We start from the raw sequence: 21,529 nt of genomic DNA, 5'->3' as shown, positions 1-21,529 counted from the left end.
TATTTTGTGAAGATTGGTAGGAAAATATTAGGTGCTAGATCATGGAAAGAACCAACTCCAAACAACACCAAATGTTGTTTAGAGACGAAATGGACTTTCTCCACAACATCTCAAACAATTTTGGAAATGGCTATGGGGTATAACGATGAGTAGGAAAATTGTTTGTTTTCGATGGTTGTTGGTTCATAATGCTATACCAGTTAATGAGGGGCGAAAAGGAAATGTAGACAAGATGTGCCCTTTCTATATAAATGTAATAGAGACTGCTAAACATTGTTTGTGGAGTTGTGGTTTTGCTCGGGACATATGGAAACAAATCATAAAATTATTAACTCCAGCATATCCTAGAGCAGTGTATACATGGGATGGGATGGGATGGGATGCAGTATTATGGGCAGTGGTACATGATAAACCTATGGTATATGAACAGGAGGAGGTTGCAGATGTTATTGTGATGAGACGTGGTTTGATGGAAAAAAATTTGATCATCCTGAAACCACAAATACAAACTAATAAACCTCAAATATGGCAATTGGTAAGTAGTATTACAATTTGGTATGTTTGGAAGGCTCAATGTTTGAAGGTATTTCAAAATGTGACTGAAAGACCTACCCAAATAATTTCGGGAATTTGGATAGAGATTGTGCATAATCTCAAAGGGTTTTTGGATAGTTTAAAAGGTAATACGCATCAAGCAGAGCTTAAGCGTTTGGGGTTTCATGTCATTTGGGACATAGGCATATTCTATAGACGACATTTTGATAAGGCGGTGTGGTTCTACTCAACACCAAAGTATTTATTTAAGCCGATGGTTAGAATATAGAAAAACATAGGGGATCGGCGGTATATCTTGTATGTTTAGCTTTATGGTGTTTTCTAATACTAATATAGTATCTTTTTTGGGAAAAAAAAACTCACATTGTCATTCCTCATTCATGCATGCATTTGTAAATTTGGAGCATGTTTATTTGAAGGCTTTTATTATTGTAATTTTACCAATTAAGTATCATCTGTGGCTATCAATGCACCCATGGGTAATTGCAGTCTTTTATTATAGTAATTTTACCAATTAAGTATCCTCTATGGCTATCAATGCACCCATGTGTAATTGAAGGCTTTTATTATAGTAATTTTACCAATTAAGTATCCTCTATGGCTATCCATGAGATAGTAGCTTTGGTAATTTTTGCCATTAATAATCATCTTTGATGAGCAATTGCAAAATGGATATGGTTCCGACATCGGTGCCTTGGATACAAAAAATCAGTAGCATAGAGCATGATATTTTTGGGTGGATATATAGGAGGGATAAGCAAAACATGGTAGGTTTCTTTTCTCATCCCGCATGCATCCATGGTTTTAGATTTTTCTCCGAAGTTGGTAATTGAGACATTGGGGGTGGCGATCCACCTACCTATTAAGTTGATGCGAACATAAGATGGTCATGTTTTCTTCCAAATAGTTGGCCACACCACATCATGTACATAACCCACTTTTATTTCAGTTTCACAATCATTGCATTAAGATTTTTTGCTAAATGAAATAATAAAACTACTAATTAACAAGACTAGTTGCATGATGCAAGGGAGATCAATAGAAAACTGTCTTCAACTTTGATGCTCATAATCCCTCTCAAAAAATTGCCTTCATTTTGGTGTGGTATGTGTACTATGGCCATGCAAAGTAAAACATGTGGCTTACATGTTTGTACATAGCTCAAGAATATCTTAGTTTTGAATATCATGCTCTACACATTTTGCTCCATACGCATGGATCACAAATCAAAAGTTTTTCCTATTTGATTTAATGATCAAAATGCATTGCATAAGAATGATGTAAAAATTCTTAAACCTATGTAATTAAATGATCAATTGCATAATGTAAAATTCTTAAACCTACTTAATTAAATGATCGATGGCATAGTGTAGCAAAGATTTAGCATAAGAATAATAACGCAAAAATTCTTTAAACCTATTTGATTAAAATGATCAAAATGCATGTCATAGCAAAGTTTTAGCCTAAAGAATAATCATGTACAAGTCCTTTAAATCAATTTGATTATAGTTGCTCTTTATTAGTCTTCATCAGAATGATGTTGTCAATTGACCTTTTCTCACTTAAATAACCATGGAAGGTTATGATGATGTCATATACAAATATGCGTATGGTGTGCAACACACCAACAAGAACATCATTTCAAATGACAAGTACATAATGAAAGAAACATCACCGACATGAGATGTAAAGATGAAGTCATTTTAATTTTGCAGGCAACCTTGAAAGTAACAGCAAAATCCTATGTTTACAGTTGTAACATAAGGATCACAGCATAAATACAATTATATGGCCCAATAATGCTGGAAGACCAATTAATTGATAAACAAATGGCCCAAGGACGATGAAGTTATGATTGTTATCACCTCTTCATTTTATCACTTTTATGATTTTCACTTCAAATTGAGGATTTCCAACCAACAATATACCTGTGGAATTATAAATCACCAAACATTCATATGCACATTCTGGACGTGCCCATCATTACAACAAACAAAAAATAATATCCAGAAAATCAATCACATTCATGCCAGCTTGATGTACTATCACCACTCATAATATTATAGAAACTATGAAAACCTATAAGTGCATAGAGAATTGTGCAATACTGATGATAAATGTTACGTTAGGAATGGAAATTGCTATGATTACTTGAAATGTTATGCACTGCCACGACAACTTAGTCTATGAATAATTATGAGTTGCTAGTAAACAACATATTTGAACATCGAGGATCGACGAGCATCTAATGCTGAAGTCATTGCAGGTGCTGACCGGAATTCATTATATCGATGACACTGGAGTTCTTCTTCAATGAATCTGAGCAATTCTTTATATCTCGATTGCTTTTTCAGCAATGCTAGATGAAAAGCACATAACGCAAGCCATTCAAATTCTTTGGCATGCAACGAGATTAGCGGCTTAACTTGAGATAAACTTGAAATCTTTCTTGTTCGATGCTCTAAAAGAGAATGCATGTACCTGAAAGAATGTATATTAGAGAAACAGAAAGCAAGAAAAGGCATGTTATGATACAAAAAGTAAAGGGTACAACATGATTTCATATAATAACTCAATCCATAAAGGAAATGCTTCTGTTTCTTGCTCATGAACAAAAGAGAGATAAGGATATATATGCACGGGATTCAAAGTGCTAGTGTTTATTTAGGTTGGTTAATGAGACAACTCGAAGTATAAGAAGGGATTTTCTCTGAATATCCAATATAAGGGCCAATAATGCTGAAATATAAATGTCATAATCAATGGAATCATTTAATAGCTATATGATGTAGGATGATATCGATACATAAAGCAAGCCATGATGTGGTATGAGAAAGAAAGAAAGAAATCTATATTAACATTGTTTAAGAGGCCAAAACAGCCTATAAGACCGGACAGCAGATTACATCCCAAAATGTTTTCTCATCTTCGAAAATAACAAACCAAGATTCTGAAGTTAGATCAATTTCCAAGTGAGACACACAGAGAGAGCGAGACAGTCACCCGACATTCACAAGTGGCATTTACTGAATTACAGCAGTTACTGATATTTGGACCGAGGCGCATGGGTTTTAGTATAAACATCGCCTATCACTAAAGTACATCCATAATATGACATGAAAACATATAAATAAATAAACAATAATACTAAAGAATCACCTCGCAGTTTTCTTGATAGCTTTAAACCCAAATTCAGGAGTGCACTTTCCATTGCAGGGAAGTGAACGATTATATGCATGAAACTTCATTGCACACAAAAGAAAGGCTTGATAGGCATTGAGAAAAGCCGTTGCTGGTGAGTTAATGTTGGTGTCATAAAATATAGGATGGCATTTGGGTCGCATAAACTGGCATAGCTTTGTCATGAGGTGACACCCTTGATTGTTTCTTCTCCATACCGTCAATGTTGATTGTAGATTAATACCCGCATACCTATGCATACATTACACCACAAAAACTTTAATTTTCTGATAATAATAGTAGCAATCAAGGGAGCGCAAGTTTGAGCTAAAACACAGCTTTATTTAAGATAATCTCACTGATTTGGGACTGGAATTGATGACATTGTTCCTGACATATCTTGTATACACAGTTTTAGGTCACTGATTCGGGAATATAATGATGACATTGTGTCTAACATACATCTTGAGTACATTTTCTGAAAATAATTCTAAGAGGATATACTAATGAAGAAGTTTCTAATGATGTCATATGTGACTATTGTCTGTTTTGAATGCATTTTATACAAAATTATACAAGTGGAAATTGGGGAATTCACAAATTATCTAATATAGCATTGCTACCTGGTATAATCAGCCTGAACCTCAAGCGTGTTGCAATTGATGAGCAATCCACTCCATCGCATATAGCATGCCCCATCTTCAGTTCTGTAAACATTCATTTTCAACTGGGATCCGCCTATATGTCCATCAAAGCTTAAAGCTGTTTTTCGCCTATTTGCCACACAATTATAATCAACAAATCCCTTGTGCATTTTTATGACAAAGTCAATTGCATTGTCTTGAGAATCGGAGATAAACAAGAAATCATCAACCAATCTCAGAAGAATATTCCGTGGCCATTCTGCTCTGATACAAGAGTTTGTGAGAAGACTGCAATCACTACTTTTATCGAGACATCTGGGAGCATCACCAATCTTCATGGCAGAACTTTCTCTTTTATGACCCGAAGGGGGTGGTGGGTATATTTCTGCATTGCTTCTGTTTTGATTCAGATGCAGAGGTAATGCTAACCTATACCTTTCAAGATGTCCAAAGTATAATGAGCAAAACAAGGAAGAGAGTATGCTTCCTTGTGGGATCCCCACCACTTGCAGATAGAATTGTTGGCCTATCTGCACCACATTCCTCATTATGTGCTCTTGAAGAATGTTTTTAATGTACTTTTCTTTCATGTTAGTTGTGTGTGCCTGAAACAATAAACCTTGTTTGCTCTTACGCGTGAAAAAAAAGAAAAATGAAATCATTATAACTACTTAAGATGAGCTGCACACCTGATCAACACAAACAGCATTTACATGCTTTGCAGCCATTTGTATGAAATCTTCCAAAAAATTCATCCTTTTTTCCATAGACATTGCAGATCTCTCACGCCGAACCTTTATGGGCTTCAGTGGTGGTGATGCAAGAGATTTCAAACTTCGTGATGTATAGCTATAACGCCTCACACAATATTCTGGTTCTTGTATGAATTCCTCCATGATATCAATCAGTTTGTCCTGCTTTATAGTATCGTATGCTTTGAGGATGTCGCATACTACTAGATATAATGGAGAGGAAGCTTTTTGGCTACTTTTGAAGTCTACAATGAATGGTATTAGCTTGAGATAGATGTCGTTGTAATCGAAAACAGAACATCCAAGATTTGCACTGTGATTTTCTTGCTCAAACTTAAGACAATAATGTACATCTCGTAAAATAATATTGATGGGCCTGAAAACCAATTTGGATCGGAATGTTTTTAGCTTTACACCCTCCTGAACTGTTACTAGCTTTTTATCCATGGCCGTTGTTGATTGTGCTGCAAGCCTTTCATTTTTTTGAGTTAATATCTGACTTTTGCTAAAACATTTTGATGACGCAATTGAACCCTGACTACTGCGTGCTGCTACAGAAATTCTTTTGACATTCTTCTGGTTGTTTGAAGGATCTGGCAAAGCAGAAAAACTACCCAAGTTTGCAATCAATCGCATGCCTGATTTTTTTGGAAGTAGACGAGCCCTTGAGTATCCCAGAGCTCTATCCTTCAGCAATTTGACAGTGGACTTGGTACTCATTCTTGTAAAATTAGATTTTAGCATATCAGCAAGGGCCACATTTTTCATCTTAGCCCACACACACTTTCTATAGAAGAGTACATCTTGCCTGTACTTTTCACTTTCTGTGACATAAAAATGAGCCTGAAGCAAAGGGATTAGTAAGCTGGAGAATAGCCATTCTATCCACTTTTCTAACATGATCCTCCCTGACCTTTGTGAGCTGAAGTTTTTCTTCTTGCCTCTGTGTATGAAAGATTCCCTCATCACACATTTTTCTGATTTAAATTCCCTTGCATCATTAACCACTCCATGCATCAGCAAATTCTGATATTCTACAAGAAAAAAGAAACGAGCATGTTTCATCGTGCACTCCAATGAAAACTCTACCAACTAGCTTGAATGTTGCATTTAAAACTATTTCCTTTTGGAAACAAAAAATGGGATAGTGTAATAACAATATCCAATATAGAAATTATAAAATATCTTTCAAGTTTAGCATACCTTCACCAAGATCATCTGAAGTAAATATAGTTTTGTAACCTGCAAGGCTCTGCTCTTGACACCAGAGATACCCTGAAAGTTTGAGCTTAAACATGCATTGCTGCAGAGTACAGCATTCATACCTCCGGAGATGAACAAAATCAAAGATATTTTTTCTTAATGTTCTCCAGTTAGCTTTTGAGCCTAGAAGGTCCTCGGGTATAACTCTTCTACAAACAGCCCATAGGAATGCAACGACTTGACTGTGACTAGAAAAAAGCTCGGAAAAATTTGTTTCAGATGAAACAACATTATTCTCTGCGTTCATGTATGAATGTTAAATCAATAAGAGAATTCGCAATAGAGAATAAAAGGACAACTGGATTTTCTCACATGACCAAAAAATCTCACCACTGCTCGAAGTAGTACACAACTTCTTGTTCTGAGTCACAGAACCTTTCAGATGGCATAAAATGGTTTTCTACAGAGAAAACGTTCTGAGTTTAAATACAACCACACAAGAAATTCATCCAAGAAATGCAACCATACAACGAGAAGAACAAAAACAAAACTCAATGGAATAGAAACTTGCACACCTTGCATTTCAGAGGCTGCATTGATGCTTTGAAATGTATTGCAGGGCAATGGCGTTCAAGAAGACAAGCATATTGACAATGTTTAGCATTTGAGATCAGTTTTCTAAGTAGACAATACATCCATTCTTGATATCTGGACATTCAAGATAGAACGGTTACATTTCTGCTGATTGATCATAGAATCAAGTTGAATCAACACATAATAAGTCTGGACGGCAAATAAATAAATATTTGATAAAGATAAACATAAATCTTAAAGAGCACTGTTACGACTCCAATATAAAGCATTACATAAATTAGTATCTGTCACCTACCAAAAATAGGCAGAAAAAAAGATGCTTCTGAAAACCCAGCAATTCAAAATGGCCTAGACAACCCAAAAGACTTGCAATAATAGCATTACAAAAACAGTTTTGAGAATTCCAATAATAACATACAGCAAGATTAAAACACTGCAGATAGTGGCTCTCATTACGTGATAAATTTTCAAATGATAAGCTTAATTTGAATCTATCAGTAAAATACACGCCTTACTTCTTAGAAAACAGACAACCACATTGCCCAGAATCATTCAAGTTGCATACACTTTGCTGCCCAAAGATATCTTTAAATAGGATTGCTGCATCATTATATGTACATTTTAGCTTGTGTAATATATCTACACCTCCAGTTAAGGGTCTAGACTAAGAGAAATACTTCTCAATATCGAGGTCTATGTAATAATCTGGCTTTTCCAAAGAAAACGGTTCATTATTTGGATAATGAGTTCTCGAAACTCACATAACTGATTCACATAAAGAGAGTAGGTATATGACATGCATTCACAAGGGGCAATCTAATAACCATTCAAAAACAGTAAAGAGGTACCTATTTTTGAGATAGTATGATAAAAGCTTCTTATTGTGTATGATCATACATAAGGAAGGTAAGGAAGAAAATCAGAGTAATACTGCTCTCATACAAGAAACAAAAGAGAACAGAATGGAAAGGATACGGTTCTTTGGTAATCCTGCATGGTGTGGAAATTTTGCTTTATAAAACATTCTTGCACGATCAATCACCTTTCTTCCCATTTCTGTCCCCTGTTGATATGATTAGAATTATATTTTCAAGATTCCTATTTACTATTACAAAATAAATTCTACAAAGTTTGATTAAGATTTCCTCCTAAAAGAACTAATTGATCTGTTTCAATATGGTGATTTTATATTATTGATAGCTCACTGAATATGAGCATAATGGATTTGATGCAGACAACTACTTGTATGGCATCTACACAACACCTCACTGATTCATCATTCATTCTTATCGGAGGCCATACTAGTCATTGTATGTAACTTTGGATATTTATTTCTAGATCCTCTAGTTCTTGTACTTATAGTATCATCCCTACTATGGATTCTGTGTCAATTTAATGCAAATTTGAGAGAATTTCCATGCAAATAGACAAACATAAGAGAGTATTAACAAATAAAAACTTTTATAATAATATCATAATACAGTGGATGGTAGTGATTATAATCTAGGACAAGTAGCAGCTTTTATAATAATATCATAATATATTGGATATAGTAATTACAATCTAGAACAACTTTCAATATTCATTTATTTTAATCGATACTCACACCTATAGATCCTATGAAAATGAAGAATGAATGAAAACATTACTATAAAACTATCAACAACTCTGTACAAACAGAGATGAAATGGTTTAATGCAGATCTAGAAATTACAAACCTGTGATTCAGGCATTGCCTTAGCTTTTAAGGTCGCCTTAGATGATATGGGATTCTGCGTTTCCATAATCTGCTTATCACTTTTTTGGGTACCATCCTGATCTGCACTGATTTGTAAGAAATGTTTTGGGTGCATTGGCAGATACATTTGCCGCATATCTGGGTGCCCACATCCTATTACATTAGATGGGAAAAAGCTGGAATTGGCCCAAATTTTTGATCCATTTAAACCTTTATCCGTTCTTTGAAAGCATACATCTGTTTCTATCTCAGACACCAGAGTTTCAGAAAATTTAATCGCGGTAGCTTTTTTGTTAAGATGTAGTTTCACACCATCTTCCATACAGGAATTTGTTGATAGCGAAGCATTGCAACAGCTGACAGATATCTCTGCTTCATTAATTTTATTTGCACATTGTAGAATTTCATTTCCTGAATTTGCCATGACAAACTCTTGGTTCCCATGTCTCCTCATTTTGCGGCGTTGCCAGCTAGAAGGCCTTGAACGTTTTCTGGAAGATTTGGAAGTTGATATATCATTTGAACATTTTGTAATAGTTTGTTTTACAACAGCTGAACTCGCCACAACAGTATCTTGGTTGGCACATCTCATTTTGCAACACTGCCCACAAGATCTTGGACGTTTTCTGGAAGATTCAGAAGTCATTATCTCCATTGAGCATTTTGCAATAGCTTGTTTGTTCTCCATGTCCATGTCGGCATTAGTATGGGACATATTTGAATGTAAATTGACTTCGTGAAGCTCTTGCTTTGATGCATTTTGCACAATTGAAACCCCTGAGCACCACATGGCATGTAAAAATTGAAGGGTCATGTTGTGGTCCTTCCAAATCTGTCAAATTATGTGCAATATTCAAGGAGAATAGGTTACACAAACTATGTAGGAGCCCTCTCCATCACCACAATGTCAAATAAGTTATGCTACACTATTTATAGTCCATAATGGTTGCCAACTTAGGGTTCACATTGTTTCCCTTGTGCTAGATCACTTTATTAACAATTGTACATCATTAAACATCAGAGACTGGTTCAGAACTTCAGCCCATATAGGTGCATGCATAGATGTGTGGATATATATATCTTAAGCAACCAAAAATGCATTTCAGCAGTGTCCATTCTACGTTTTGTACTTATTTTATTCAGCAGTTATGATCTTTAACCATGAATTTCGTACTTGACAGACATATTATAAATCTACTTTGGCCTTTGTATCACATATAACATTTTGATACAAGATTCAACCTTTATCTTTGTGGCATTTCATGATTTCAGGCTAACTGAAATTTGTGCATTCAGTAAATTCCAATGTTTTATTTTTAAAAAAATTAATGAGACAATACGTTTCCAACTTGTAGATTCCTTCACAAACAATTTCACCTCAACTGCCATCTACTTTTAAATGATGCTAGAGGACTTGCCACCACAGCTTTTGACAAAATCTCAATCATGAGAGATCTGTCTGCTCTCACAAGCATGCCAAGAGATTAAGGTTTCGAGAAATAAATGTCCCTAGAACAAGTGGGAGTGCCTATTAACAGCTACACCTAATTTTATGGAATAGGTCATATCTACTTTCATCAGTGCTGTTATGCAGGATCCTGCTAATAGTAGAGGTTTGATAAATATTTGGTTAAAGAGAATTCATATGCTTTAGCATCAAAAAAGTGCTTAAGCTCTATCTCTAAAGAAATTTTTTGATAGCAAAAATAACTACATACGTTACATATCAGCATGTATTGACATTCTTGCATAGCAAAAAAATTTGAACTTGCTTTACCTTTTCTACTTTTCAAAATACCTATCCCTTTCTTTCCTCTAGAACTCCCCAGCATATCTGAATTGAATGATTCACTAGTAGAATGTTCAGCAGCCAAGATTACGGAAGTGCCTGCAACCTGTACAAAACATCTGCGAGGAAGAGGATGAAAAATATCTGTGTGTGATAGAAGATAAAGCATGATGGAGTCACCAACCTGCAGCATCGTACAAAATAGAACGATATAAATATATCATTTTTGTTACATCCAACAAAGATTGAGCTTTCAAGATTTCCAAATAAAAGAAATAATTCACACGAGGTTCGAGACAAATTTGACAGTAAGAAAACACAGAGCATGGAGGCTAGTTGGACGAGAACAAATTGCATGATTATGAGTGTGCCCTGCTTGTGCATGTTAACATCCACCATCAATTAAATACTGCCATTGTGATTGAGTCAGTAACACAATCAACGAATATCTCGAGGAATTTCCATGAGTCTACCAAAACGAAACTTATACCAAACAATCACAACTACCCAAGAATACAAAGAACAACCTGGAACTCCATGGCATCCCAGCTTTAAATGTAGAAGTTACATGGATCATCTAAACCTATTTTCCCGCATATAGTCAGTTTCTCTCTTGCAGAAATCATCAATGTGAATAACAGTCTTATTATGACTAGAGAAGTACTAGCTTCGTGCTTGTTTTCAGTAGACTGGTATAGCCTACTAAGTCTTTACAAAAGAGGCTGATATAGCCTATTTATACAAAATTGGGGAATGTGGGTGAAATGGTTGTTTGGTAGTTAAGTGAGCCTTGTACTATTAAACAGGTACAACAAACTAGGAATAAGGGGGAATATCTTAGAAAAAGTCGAAGAGGGAGAAGGCATTTAACGCATTGCAGATTCTAAAGAAAGAAGGCATTTAAAGAGTTGCTGATTCTAGCGAGAGAAGAATCTAGGAAGAGAGAGAATGTAGAACAAAGATAATAAAGATGAAAGAGAGTGCAGGTCTGGAGCTGCCACCCTCAAACATGTCTAAATCCTCTGATATAGAGATTAACTTCAGTGTTAATCGCTAGTACACTCTTCCTATCATCTATGACTAAATGAACTTGTGCATATGCATAGTGTCAATGGTAAATATGTGACGTTTAGGGTTCAGCCAAACCAAATGGTCAAGAAGTTACATTGCACATGCCCTTTGCATAACGCATTTTATTGGACTAAAATGCCCCACTTCAACAAATTCCACATTTTCATACTGCATTATCCTAGAGATAATAAGATTTTGTCAAAACAAATATGCATATTTGAACATTATACCCTGGAATGGATTTTGTTCCATGCTTGACAACTCAGAATTGCAATTGCAGCACTATCAGAAACACACGCAAGGCCAGAAGGTGTGATTCTCTCTGTCCCTAAACTTGAGCTTGGCCGAGGCTGCAAATGATTGGAGCATAAAAAATAGGAAATAACAAGCCATTTACACTTGCTGAAACAAACATGCGGTCACCTGCTGAAATCCAAAACATAACACATTCGAAGTATTATTCCCTTGTCGAAATTGTATTTGTATTGCTCTTTCAATAACCTACATTATGAAATATAGCTTTAGTCTAAAATCAGAAATACAACTAAGATAAGGGGAGAGAGTATTGGATCATAAATAGCCCTACATTTTCTGTGAGACTGATGTCTTGGAAGTTAGCAAACTGCAATTAAGGACATTTTTTCCCAAAAGGAAACAAACAAAGGTATACAAAAGGATCTCAGATGATACAACTTTAACAATCTGTCATAGTATATAAGCTCTCCACCGTTCCAACAGTTAAGTTATTTAGAAACTTCAATAGCTGGAGTTCTTATAGTGAAATTAATTTTGATTTCTTTTATCTTAAACGAGAATTGACATTGAAAATATGATTTGACTTTTGAAACGTGATCATTACTCCCATTTCTATACATCTTTTGAATGATTGACCTCTATCTTCGACAAGTTCACATTTGACTCCATGTCTACCAAATCCCATGCAAAAAGCTGCCTCCTTGCAATGTCATCTCTATGAGACAAGGGTGAAGTAATTTAGCCATTCCTATATTCATAGCATAGGGCATAATCTAGCCATAATGATATGTCCAGTCCTTTCAATCATGGAAAAATTAAGACAAAAATGAGTGTGGTGTGGTCATTCCTTCTTTCCTTCATAACAAAAGATAAATTTCATGTCTTCATACCAGAAACAGGTTTGAACTAAAAATAAGAACCAAATTCATGTTACTCATAGCAACACGAAGAAGAAGAAGATGATGATGATGATGAATATGACTTTGGAATAGAAAAATGGGAGGAGGGTGCCCAAGATGGATACCTCTTGATGAGTCCATTTTTCCTCCAAAGAAGAAACACCGATGGGAGGAGCAGAATCGGAAAGGATTCCATAGCCATGTTGGAGCAGAGAAACGTATTCTTCAGGGTCATCCTTGTGGATAAGGGAAGCTCGGGCTGATTCTGGTGATGGGAAGCTGGGAAGGAGGAGGGAGGTGAGGAGATCCTTCAACGTGAGGAGACGGTGGGGAGGATAGAGGGACGAGAGGATGCACAGCTTCATCTTATGCTTCCTGGACATTGACATCTTCTTCTTCTTCGTCTTCTTCTTCTTCTTCTTCTGTTTCATCGTCGTCGTCGTCTTCTGTATGTTCATCTTCTCCATCTCTGTTTTCGCTTCTCTTTCTTTTTCCCTGTGCCCCTGTTTCTGGAGGGAATCCTCTGTTTCTGGAGGAATCGGCAACGGTTCGGTTCAAGAGGTACAAAACCGAACCAGTTTTAAACCGAACCGTTTAAATTTTTAGAAACCTGAACCGAACCGAAACATTAAAAAAGTTCAAAGTGTTAAAACCATTAAACGGGTAAAACCGCGGTTTCGTGGTTCGGTCTCGGTTTTCAGCTTAGGTCAAATTTAAATTTTGAAATTTTTCATTATTTAAATTTTCAAAATTTTAAAGATTTTCCTAAAATGTGAGAATAAGGCATGAAAATGAAAAGATTGTTTAAAAACAATTTTTTAAATTTAAAAAATAATAATAAATAAATAAATAACCATTAAACTATTTAAACCACGGTTTCGTGGTTTGGTTCGGTTCAAACCAAACCGTTGCTTATTGTTAAGAAGAGCCATGAATGAAGAACCCAACTACCAACAACAAAAAGACTAAAAGTTTGAATAATAGAAAATGGACCAACTCTAACACCAACTCAGCTAACATGGAATAATAAGTCTGTATAAACCCTAAACCCTAGCTCTAATCCTAGTTCCTAATATTCGCATATGTCCAATCTGGCAAACATATACGAACGCTTGTATACGTTCATGTATACTACGCGATATTCTTTTTTTTTCTTTTTTTTTTCTTTTAGGAAACGAACAGGGTGTGCGCGCAATCTTTGAACCTTCAACGGGTTCCTATGTAAACATGCAAAAACAGAAATACATAAAGAAGAAGACGATGGACAAAAAAAACATATAGAAAGTTTAATATATGATAAAGAAAATATGACGATGAAGAAGAAATAGATATATGTAGAGAAGAAGATGATGGAGAGGAAGAAAAATGTTTGGAAGTGGAAGAAGAAGATAATCATAAAGAAAAAGAAAGAAGAAAAATCAATCACACAATGCAATATCACTGATAAGAAAGACTCAAATTTGAATAAGGGGAGTAAAACACACAGTGTGAAAGAAGAGGAAGGAAACCACGTATATAAAGGGAGAAGAAAATCTCACAATATATGAATGCATTTCAATCATACTTGAGTCATCACACATATGAGTATGATTTGAATATTCACGTATGAGTATGGCACAAATGGGAAGTAAGGCTAGAACTATGGTTCGAATGAACCAACTCTAACTCTAGCTGATATGGAATCATAAGTCTGTGTAAACCCTAAGCCCTATCTCTAATGGACAAACTCTAACTCTAGTTGACATGGAATAATAAATTTGTATAAACCCTAAACCCTAGTTCTAATGGACCAAACTCTAACTCCAACTAACATGGAATAATAAGTTTGTGTAAACCCTTGACCCTAGCTCCAAATTTTCCATTAGCTTCTTCATTCCTCCACGACCAAAGTTGGTGCTCAAATGATGTTGTGTTTCCAACTAATGGATTTGGTTGTCAAACAGGTATACGACATCACGTCGAAGAGCAATTTGGAAATCTGCACAATCCCTTCGTTGATGGTCTAAAGAATCACACTAGATACATCTACAAGACAAATAAGGCCAACTATTTGGAAAAATTTCATCTGTCATCCCTCCTAACTTGAGCAATTTTCAAAATCTTTGACCATGTCCCTCTTGTGGTGCCTCCCACACTCCCTTGATGAGGAACACAACTCGCCCTCGGTTGTTTGTGTTAAATTTTCAAAATCATTGTGCAGAAGCAATCAATAGCTCCCATCGTGGTGAGTTAACCATTAGTGAAAAACACATGCTCTGTGTCTATGTATATACATGCATATACATAAACGCGCGCATGTGTGTGCATATATCTTTGTATGTGTCAAACAGATCCCATTATGTAGGATTCTTCATATGCAATTTCTTGCTTGCATTCGACAAGTTAAAGTCACCCTAAGGTAGCCACAACTACAAATGGGTTTATGGAACAATTTGTATTCTGAGGTTTAGAAGAACATTTGGATAGTACACAAAGTGCACCTCCCAAGCCACCCAACCCCAAAAAGGTTAATGATGGATTGAAGGTTGGCTTTAAAATATAGACCTAAATATGCACCTTGATATGGGATCAACTAGCACATCTACCTCCCCTTTCATTTGGTGAACATTGGCTAGAGGTGACCTTAGACAACTTATGTGCACCAAAGGAGACGCACTTTTGAAATCAATGAGCTTGATCTTTGGCTAGAACAACCAACCAACCAATGGCAAATGCCTTGAGAAAATGCTAGTCATGATTAAATCTATCCTTTTGCTAGCTTGGACGAAGTTAGACCCATGAAACCATAAATAAGATCCATGCAACCTATTAACTCTTCGGGCCGGACAATGGCCTAACACAGGGTGTCTACGGGAGACACTTCACCAAAGGGTGTTACGGCAACCGGATTAGACTTCAACGCTTAATCCGACTTAATTAAGTTACTTATTAGGATCGTCTTTCATAACACGCGGAAGATATAACAATTAAGACAGAACGGCAATTAACACAGAGAGATAACAACGCTTAAGCTTTCATTAATTAACCGCTAACTATTACATTGTATCCGGGCCTTTAAATAGGTTTTTGGTCTGTATTACAACACGGTGCCATCCGCACCTGTTCGGGATCGATCCGGATCCGGAACGGCATACCGTTTCCGGTCCGTCCGTCCACACTCATATCTTAATTACAACCACATTCCTACTACTTAATTAGCTCTTCGTTTCCCACTCTGGACTCCTTTGCTGGCCGGTAACACATGGCACGCCCGTGGGACAGTACCTTGTACGTCGAATCCACAACCGACCCTTGCTATTCTTCGTCCAAAATGTCCAGAATGCTTTGTTCGAGAGGCTCCAATGGTTCATCTGGAAGTGGTTGTTGTTGTTGCTATTGCAATCTGCTGCGGCGGGTCCGTTGGTGGTTGCTGCGGCTACTCCTCCGTTTGTGGCTCTGACACCGACGTCTCCGTCGTTGCTCCCTGCGTCGTAGTGGTCTCCGGCTGGCCCTCAGCCGGCGACGGTTCCTCATCACTAAGGTTAACCGTTGCCGCTTCCCGTGCTTTTTCTTCCCGCACTCGGGACCACTCGTAGCTTTCAAACTGGATTTGAGCGTCCAACCTATCATCGTCCAGCTGAGCTACGAGCTGCCTGATCTGCGCCGCTGTTCATCTGCCAGGACTTGGAAGTCGTCGGCCAGCTCGTCCCGTATGGCGGTGAAGTCCTCAGAAGTCAACGTATAACAGTCATCTCCTTCCTTCCGCCGGTTTGCCACATCCGCCCGTAGCAACTGGAGTTCCGCCGCGTTTTGTGCCCACTTTGTCCACCATTTTACGGAGCTTTCATCAATCAAGTGTTTTGTCTGATTCAGCCATGCCCGGAGGATGGACTGAATCCGGCTCGTTCCCAATTGCGATTTGGTTTCCGCTGCTTGCCGTTCCTCCTTCAGTTGTTTGATGATTTTGACGTTGTCCTCCGCCTGCGCCTTGTAATGCGTCAATTGCCTTTGATATGTGCTTTGTAATTTCTGCAATACTGTTGACGCTCTCTCTTTGTCTTCCTGTTGCTGCCTCTGGAGCTCCATCCGGACCTTCTCCGCCTCGTCCAAGCGTCTTGTATTTTCCACCCGTTCGTCGACGATCGCCGTCGCGGCCCGATCAACTGCCTGCTGGAGCTCGGCCATCCGTTCTTTATGCTCCGTTTCCAGCCGATTGTAGTCCCGGTGCAGGTGCTCAAAATCATCCGTCTTTTGCTTGAGCCGTGCGTTGATCTGACGACGGGCCCGGTCCTCGCAGTCCTTCTGCTGGCGGAGCTCTTCCTTTAGCCGTTCAATCTCTGTTTCCGCCGTTTTCCACAGCTTGTCCTTTTCCTGCAGCACTTTGTCTTTCTCCTCCTTTAGCCGGTCGTACGCTTGATGGCCTTTCCGGAGGCTCTCCTCTGCCCGACGGAGGTTCTCAACAGTCTTCTTTAATTCGGCTTTGGCCGCCGTCTTCAATTCTCGTTCACGGCTCCTTAGCGCTTCTTGTGCGGCAAGTTCCTCTCTCAATTCCGCAAGCTCCTGAGCTTGCACCGCATCTCTTGCCGGAACGGTTTCCGTTGTCGGGGTCTTATTGCTATGTACAGGTCGTTCCGTTTCTTTATTCTGTACACTTACCGGAGTCACCGGTGATTGGATCCGTATTTTGGCCATCTCTGTCGTGACCTGATCCAAGTTTTTTTCAAGGCACCGGATTCTGGACCGGGCCGTCTCTAGTTGTTCGGTTGTGACGAGCAACTGTTCGCTTTGCGCTCTTTCTTCCGCCTCAATATACCCCACTGCTCCGACTATCTATTCGTCGGTGCTTTGTTTGTGCTTGCACGGAGGTTTGACAGATGGGCTCACTTGTAGAGGGGTGGTCCCGCCTGGTTGCGCCGAGTTGCAGTTCCGTTTTTGCCCGTGGACCATCCTGCTGTCCTGGTTCCCCTTGCGCTTCTTCTTGGCTGACCGAGGGAGGCTGCAGTGATCTTTCCGGCTCTGGCGGGGTGGGACTTGCCGGTGTTGCCGGTGGTGCCGGGGCTTCTGTTTCCGGTGCCATATGCACCAGTTCCGGTTCCTTCCTTAGCGTGGGAGTCTCACTATGGGGAGCCGGTGTTCCCTCCGTCTGAGGGTCCGAACGTTTCCCGACTGTCTCAACGGTCCTTGCCGACGACCGTCGCTGGAGGTGCTCCATAGGCTCCTCCTCTATTTCCTCCTCCGGAGCTCCGGCATTGAGTTTTGCCGCCGAGGGGTCCGCTTCTCGATTCACCGGTCGGCGGAGTGTGACCTTTACGGGCCGTGCCGGTGGTTCCTCCTGCGCCTCCGTTGGGCGCTTACGGCTGCCGCTTCCTGCTCTGCATCCGCCGCCTTTCCCTTAGTGGCCTTAGAGGCCAACAGCTGTTGCCGTTTGGAAGCCGTCCTTGGGGTGCCGTCCAACACTCTTCCTCGCTTCTTGGGCTGGACGGTCTGAACGGGTGGCACCAGCAAGGTGAGCCACTGCGTTATGGCGTGCCATATCCTTTGTCCGTCTCGGCCTTCTTTGCCGTCTTTGCCTCTGACGATCTCGATCGCCACATACAACCCGTCTGCGATCAATACCGGCCAATCCACCTTGATCCCTTCATAGGTGGCGATGATCATCCCTGCCCGGTTCTGCGGCATGACAGGGGGTCTAGGGTACACGTGGCCGTATTCATGGAGCACACGAGCAATTTCGCGGAACAGCATATCTCTGTCGCCCTGTGTCCGGTAGCCCTTGCTGGCTAGAGAGTACTCACCAAAATACCTGATGAGTTGCTCCGGGGTTGGATTGTCGATCGTGAGTATGCCTCCCTCCGGAAGGCCTGTTAACGCTCAAATCGCCTCTACCGTTATGACCTCTGTATCGATTTCCTTGATCACTTTGTCGGCTTCTTTGTGTGGCGGTACTTCCATCATCATCAAGAAGCCCTCGAGCCCGTGTTGCTTCAGCCATGTCTTGGCGGCTTCCGACAACATTTGCGGGTCCATCTCTGTGTCGGGGTCGGATTGCGGTGGCGAGGATGGATGGTGAGAGTGGGGTTGAGAAAGAGAGAGTTCAAAAGGCGGGGGTTCTCTGTGCGCAGGTTCTCGTCTGATGATCTTGCAACGTCTTGGTGCTTCTATGCTCCTGGGTTCGCGAAAGTAGAGGGTCTCTACGCGCAATGGTTTAAGTCTGTGCATTCTAGCGCCTTTTTCGAGTGTGTGCATGTCGCGTACTTAAAATAGCATTATGTCCTGTGGTGGTGCTTTAAATGCCCACTACGTACCTTTTCGCTCCACGCTCTTTCATCCATTCATTCCTTGCTTTTGCATGATTTTTATTTTATTTATTTATTTATTTATTTCCCGTTATTATTATTATTAGTGTGACGTCACTTGTCCATTGGTCCTCTCGGACCCTTACCGGCCTCATTCTCTCCGGTTCCCGGCTTGCCGTCTCGTCGGTCCTTTGCTCAAACGGGTTCTTAGGCATCGATCCTCTATATGCCTTTAACCGGAATCCGTTGACCCATTTGCCTAGCACTTCGCCGGCAAGTGTCCCTAACTGGTAGGACCCATTATACTCCCGTGTTAGCCAATACGGTCCGGTCCATCTAAACCTTAGTTTACCCGGCATCTTGCCCATCCGGGTTTGGAATACTAACACCGGTTTGCCGATTGCGAACATTTTTTCGTTACCTTTCCTATGTCGGTCGACGAATGCTTTCCGTCGCCGTTGCTCCAATTCTAAATGTAGGATGCTGGCCAACCGTTGTTCCTCGAGCTCACACAGCGGTGTCAACCTTATTGTCTCCGACTCCTTCTCGTTCAGCCGTTCTCATAGCTGGATCCGTAAGCTAGGTACTTGGAATTCTACCGGCATGACCGCCTCGAGTCCGAACGCCAACCGGAACGGTGTTGTTCGAATGCTCGTTTTGTATGCCGTCCAGTATGCCCAAAGCGCGCTATGTAGCTTTGTGTCCCAATCCGTCCGGTTCTCGTTGACGATCTTCCGAAGGATATTCTGGAGCGTCTTGTTTGTTGATTCCGCTAATCCGTTCGCCTGTGGATAGTAAGGTGTGCTTCGTTTGTGGACCACGGCATAGAAGGTCGTTAGGCTTTCCACTACTTGTCCGAGAAAGTGCCCCCCTTGGTCACTTATCAATTCAATGGGGCATCCGTAACGGCACCAGATGTACTCGTATAGAAACTTTGTCGTTGACGCAACGGTGTTATCCCGTAAAGCTTTGGCCTCCACCCATTTCGTGCAGTAATCCGTAGCAACGATAACGTACCGATCACCCGTTCTCATTGTCGGTGGCTTGAATGGTCCTACAAAGTCCAACCCCCACTTTTGGAATGGCTCGAGTGGTAGTACCGGCTGGTGTGGCATACGAGCCTGCTCCGTTGGCTGGCCCATTCTCTGGCATAGGTCACATTCTTTTGCGTACCGTACCGCATCTCTTAATGTCGTTGGCCACCATAGGCCACTTTGCCATATTTTTCTGGCTGTCGCATCTCCGGCATAGTGACCTCCGGCAACTCCACAGTGGGCTTCCCTTAGTATCAGTTCCTTTTCATTGCTGCGCATCGCCCGTCTCCATATGCCATCCGCGCCCTTGTGGTACAGTGTGTCTTGCAGTAAGCAGAAATGTCAGCTTTGCACCGCCAGGCGTTTCCGTTCGTCCCGGTTCAGCTCTTCCGGAGGTAGTCCTGTGCTCAGAAACTGGTGCATATTTGTGAGCCACTTGTCTTCATGGGCTACTGTCTCATCTACTGCCGTCTCCGTAGTGACTCGAAACAGCTCCGTATCCGGAAACTCATCCGGTACTCCGTCACCCGTCTCTCCGGACTCCAATCGGCTTAAGTAATCCGCTACGACATGCTGTATACCGGGTCGGTGGAATATTTCAAACTCGAACTCCTATAACAATAAGGTTCACCGGGCCAATTTGCCGGTGAGTGACGCCTTGGACACCAGGTAAAGGAGTGCCGAATGATCTACATGGAAGGAAAACTTCCTTCCCAATAAATAGTGCCGAAACTTTGTCACACTGTAGATCATTCCTAGAGCTTCCCGTTCCGTAGTAGAGTAGTTCCGTTCTGCTTGGGATAGCTTCCGGCTGGCATAGTACACTGGCCGGTACCACTTTGGTTCCGTAAGCTGCATCAATACGCTTCCGATTGCGATGTCAGAGGCGTCCACGAACACGTGAAATTCTTTACTCCAATCCGGAGGTTGTACTACCGGTGCTTGCGACAATAGTACCTTGAGGGCCTTATACGCCCTATCCTCAGTGTCATTCCATTGGAATGGTGTCCGATGTACGACGGCATGCAACGGTGTAGCCAGGTCGGCCAAGTATCGGAGCATCCGGTTGTGCCACCAGATCTGGCCTAAGAACCGGCTTAATGCCTTTGCCGTTGCCGGCGCTGGTGCTTCTAATATGGCTTTCACTTTGTCCGGGTCGACTGCAATACCTTCCTGGCTCACGATATGTCCTAATAAAGTTCCACTGGACACACCAAATACACACTTTGCCGGATTCAAGCTTAGCCGGTACGCTCTACACTTTTCTAGACAAAGACGGAGGTGCTGAAAATGGTCCTCCTCCCGGCTATAGACGGCGAAATCGTCCAGGAAAACCTGCATAAAAGCCGGTATATATTCCCCAAAGATTTCCATGATGATTCGTTGAAATGTTGCCGGTGCCGTTTTGAGTCCGAACATCATCACCACGGCCACAAACACCCCCCATTCGGTGACGAATGTCGTTTTCTCTTGGTCGTCGGGGTGCATCCGGATTTGATTATACCCGCTGAATCCGTCTAGGAAGCTATAGACCTCATGG

The 21,529-nt window shown here is 40.4% G+C and overlaps 1 protein-coding gene across 4 annotated transcripts; it reads right to left on the bottom strand.

Moving 5' to 3' along the window:
- Positions 1-2,680: 2,680 nt before the first annotated feature.
- TERT (telomerase reverse transcriptase) lies at positions 2,681-13,150 on the bottom strand. Of its 4 annotated transcripts, none has more exons than XM_087316413.1 (14): positions 12,806-13,150; positions 11,950-12,027; positions 11,757-11,876; positions 10,444-10,639; positions 8,647-9,443; positions 7,904-7,991; positions 7,444-7,567; positions 6,910-7,042; positions 6,725-6,794; positions 6,335-6,631; positions 5,069-6,165; positions 4,359-4,984; positions 3,715-3,987; positions 2,681-3,036 (listed from the first exon to the last, which is right to left on the bottom strand). In XM_087316413.1, the coding sequence occupies exons 1-14, from the start codon at positions 13,145-13,147 to the stop codon at positions 2,760-2,762; spliced, it is 4,518 nt and encodes a 1,505-aa protein (XP_087172539.1). In that variant the 5' UTR covers positions 13,148-13,150; the 3' UTR covers positions 2,681-2,759. The 4 variants fall into 4 exon arrangements, with proteins under 4 accessions (XP_087172539.1, XP_087172540.1, XP_087172541.1 ...); XM_087316414.1 differs by having other exon boundaries at positions 6,341-6,631; XM_087316415.1 differs by having other exon boundaries at positions 6,374-6,631.
- Positions 13,151-21,529: the final 8,379 nt, after the last annotated feature.

Source organism: Azolla caroliniana, unplaced genomic scaffold (assembly GCF_043228905.1).
Source record: "Azolla caroliniana isolate FFs.n. ecotype wild unplaced genomic scaffold, voAzoCaro1.0.p SCAF_3, whole genome shotgun sequence".
Taxonomy (NCBI): domain Eukaryota; kingdom Viridiplantae; phylum Streptophyta; class Polypodiopsida; order Salviniales; family Salviniaceae; genus Azolla; species Azolla caroliniana.
Note: the sequence above shows the minus strand (reverse complement) of the source record. Positions and strands in the feature narration are given on the sequence as shown.

Bases quoted from the DNA above. Each gene is read 5' to 3' on its own strand.
- TERT (XM_087316413.1), bottom strand. From the start codon at position 13,147: ATGGAGAAGATGAACATACAGAAGACGACGACGACGATGAAACAGAAG. The intron at 7,992-8,646 runs GTTTGTAATTTC...TCATATCAACAG, and splicing joins AGGCAATGCCTGAATCACAG to GGGACAGAAATGGGAAGAAA. The intron at 7,568-7,903 runs GTATCCTTTCCA...CTGGAGGTGTAG, and splicing joins TGCAGGATTACCAAAGAACC to ATATATTACACAAGCTAAAA.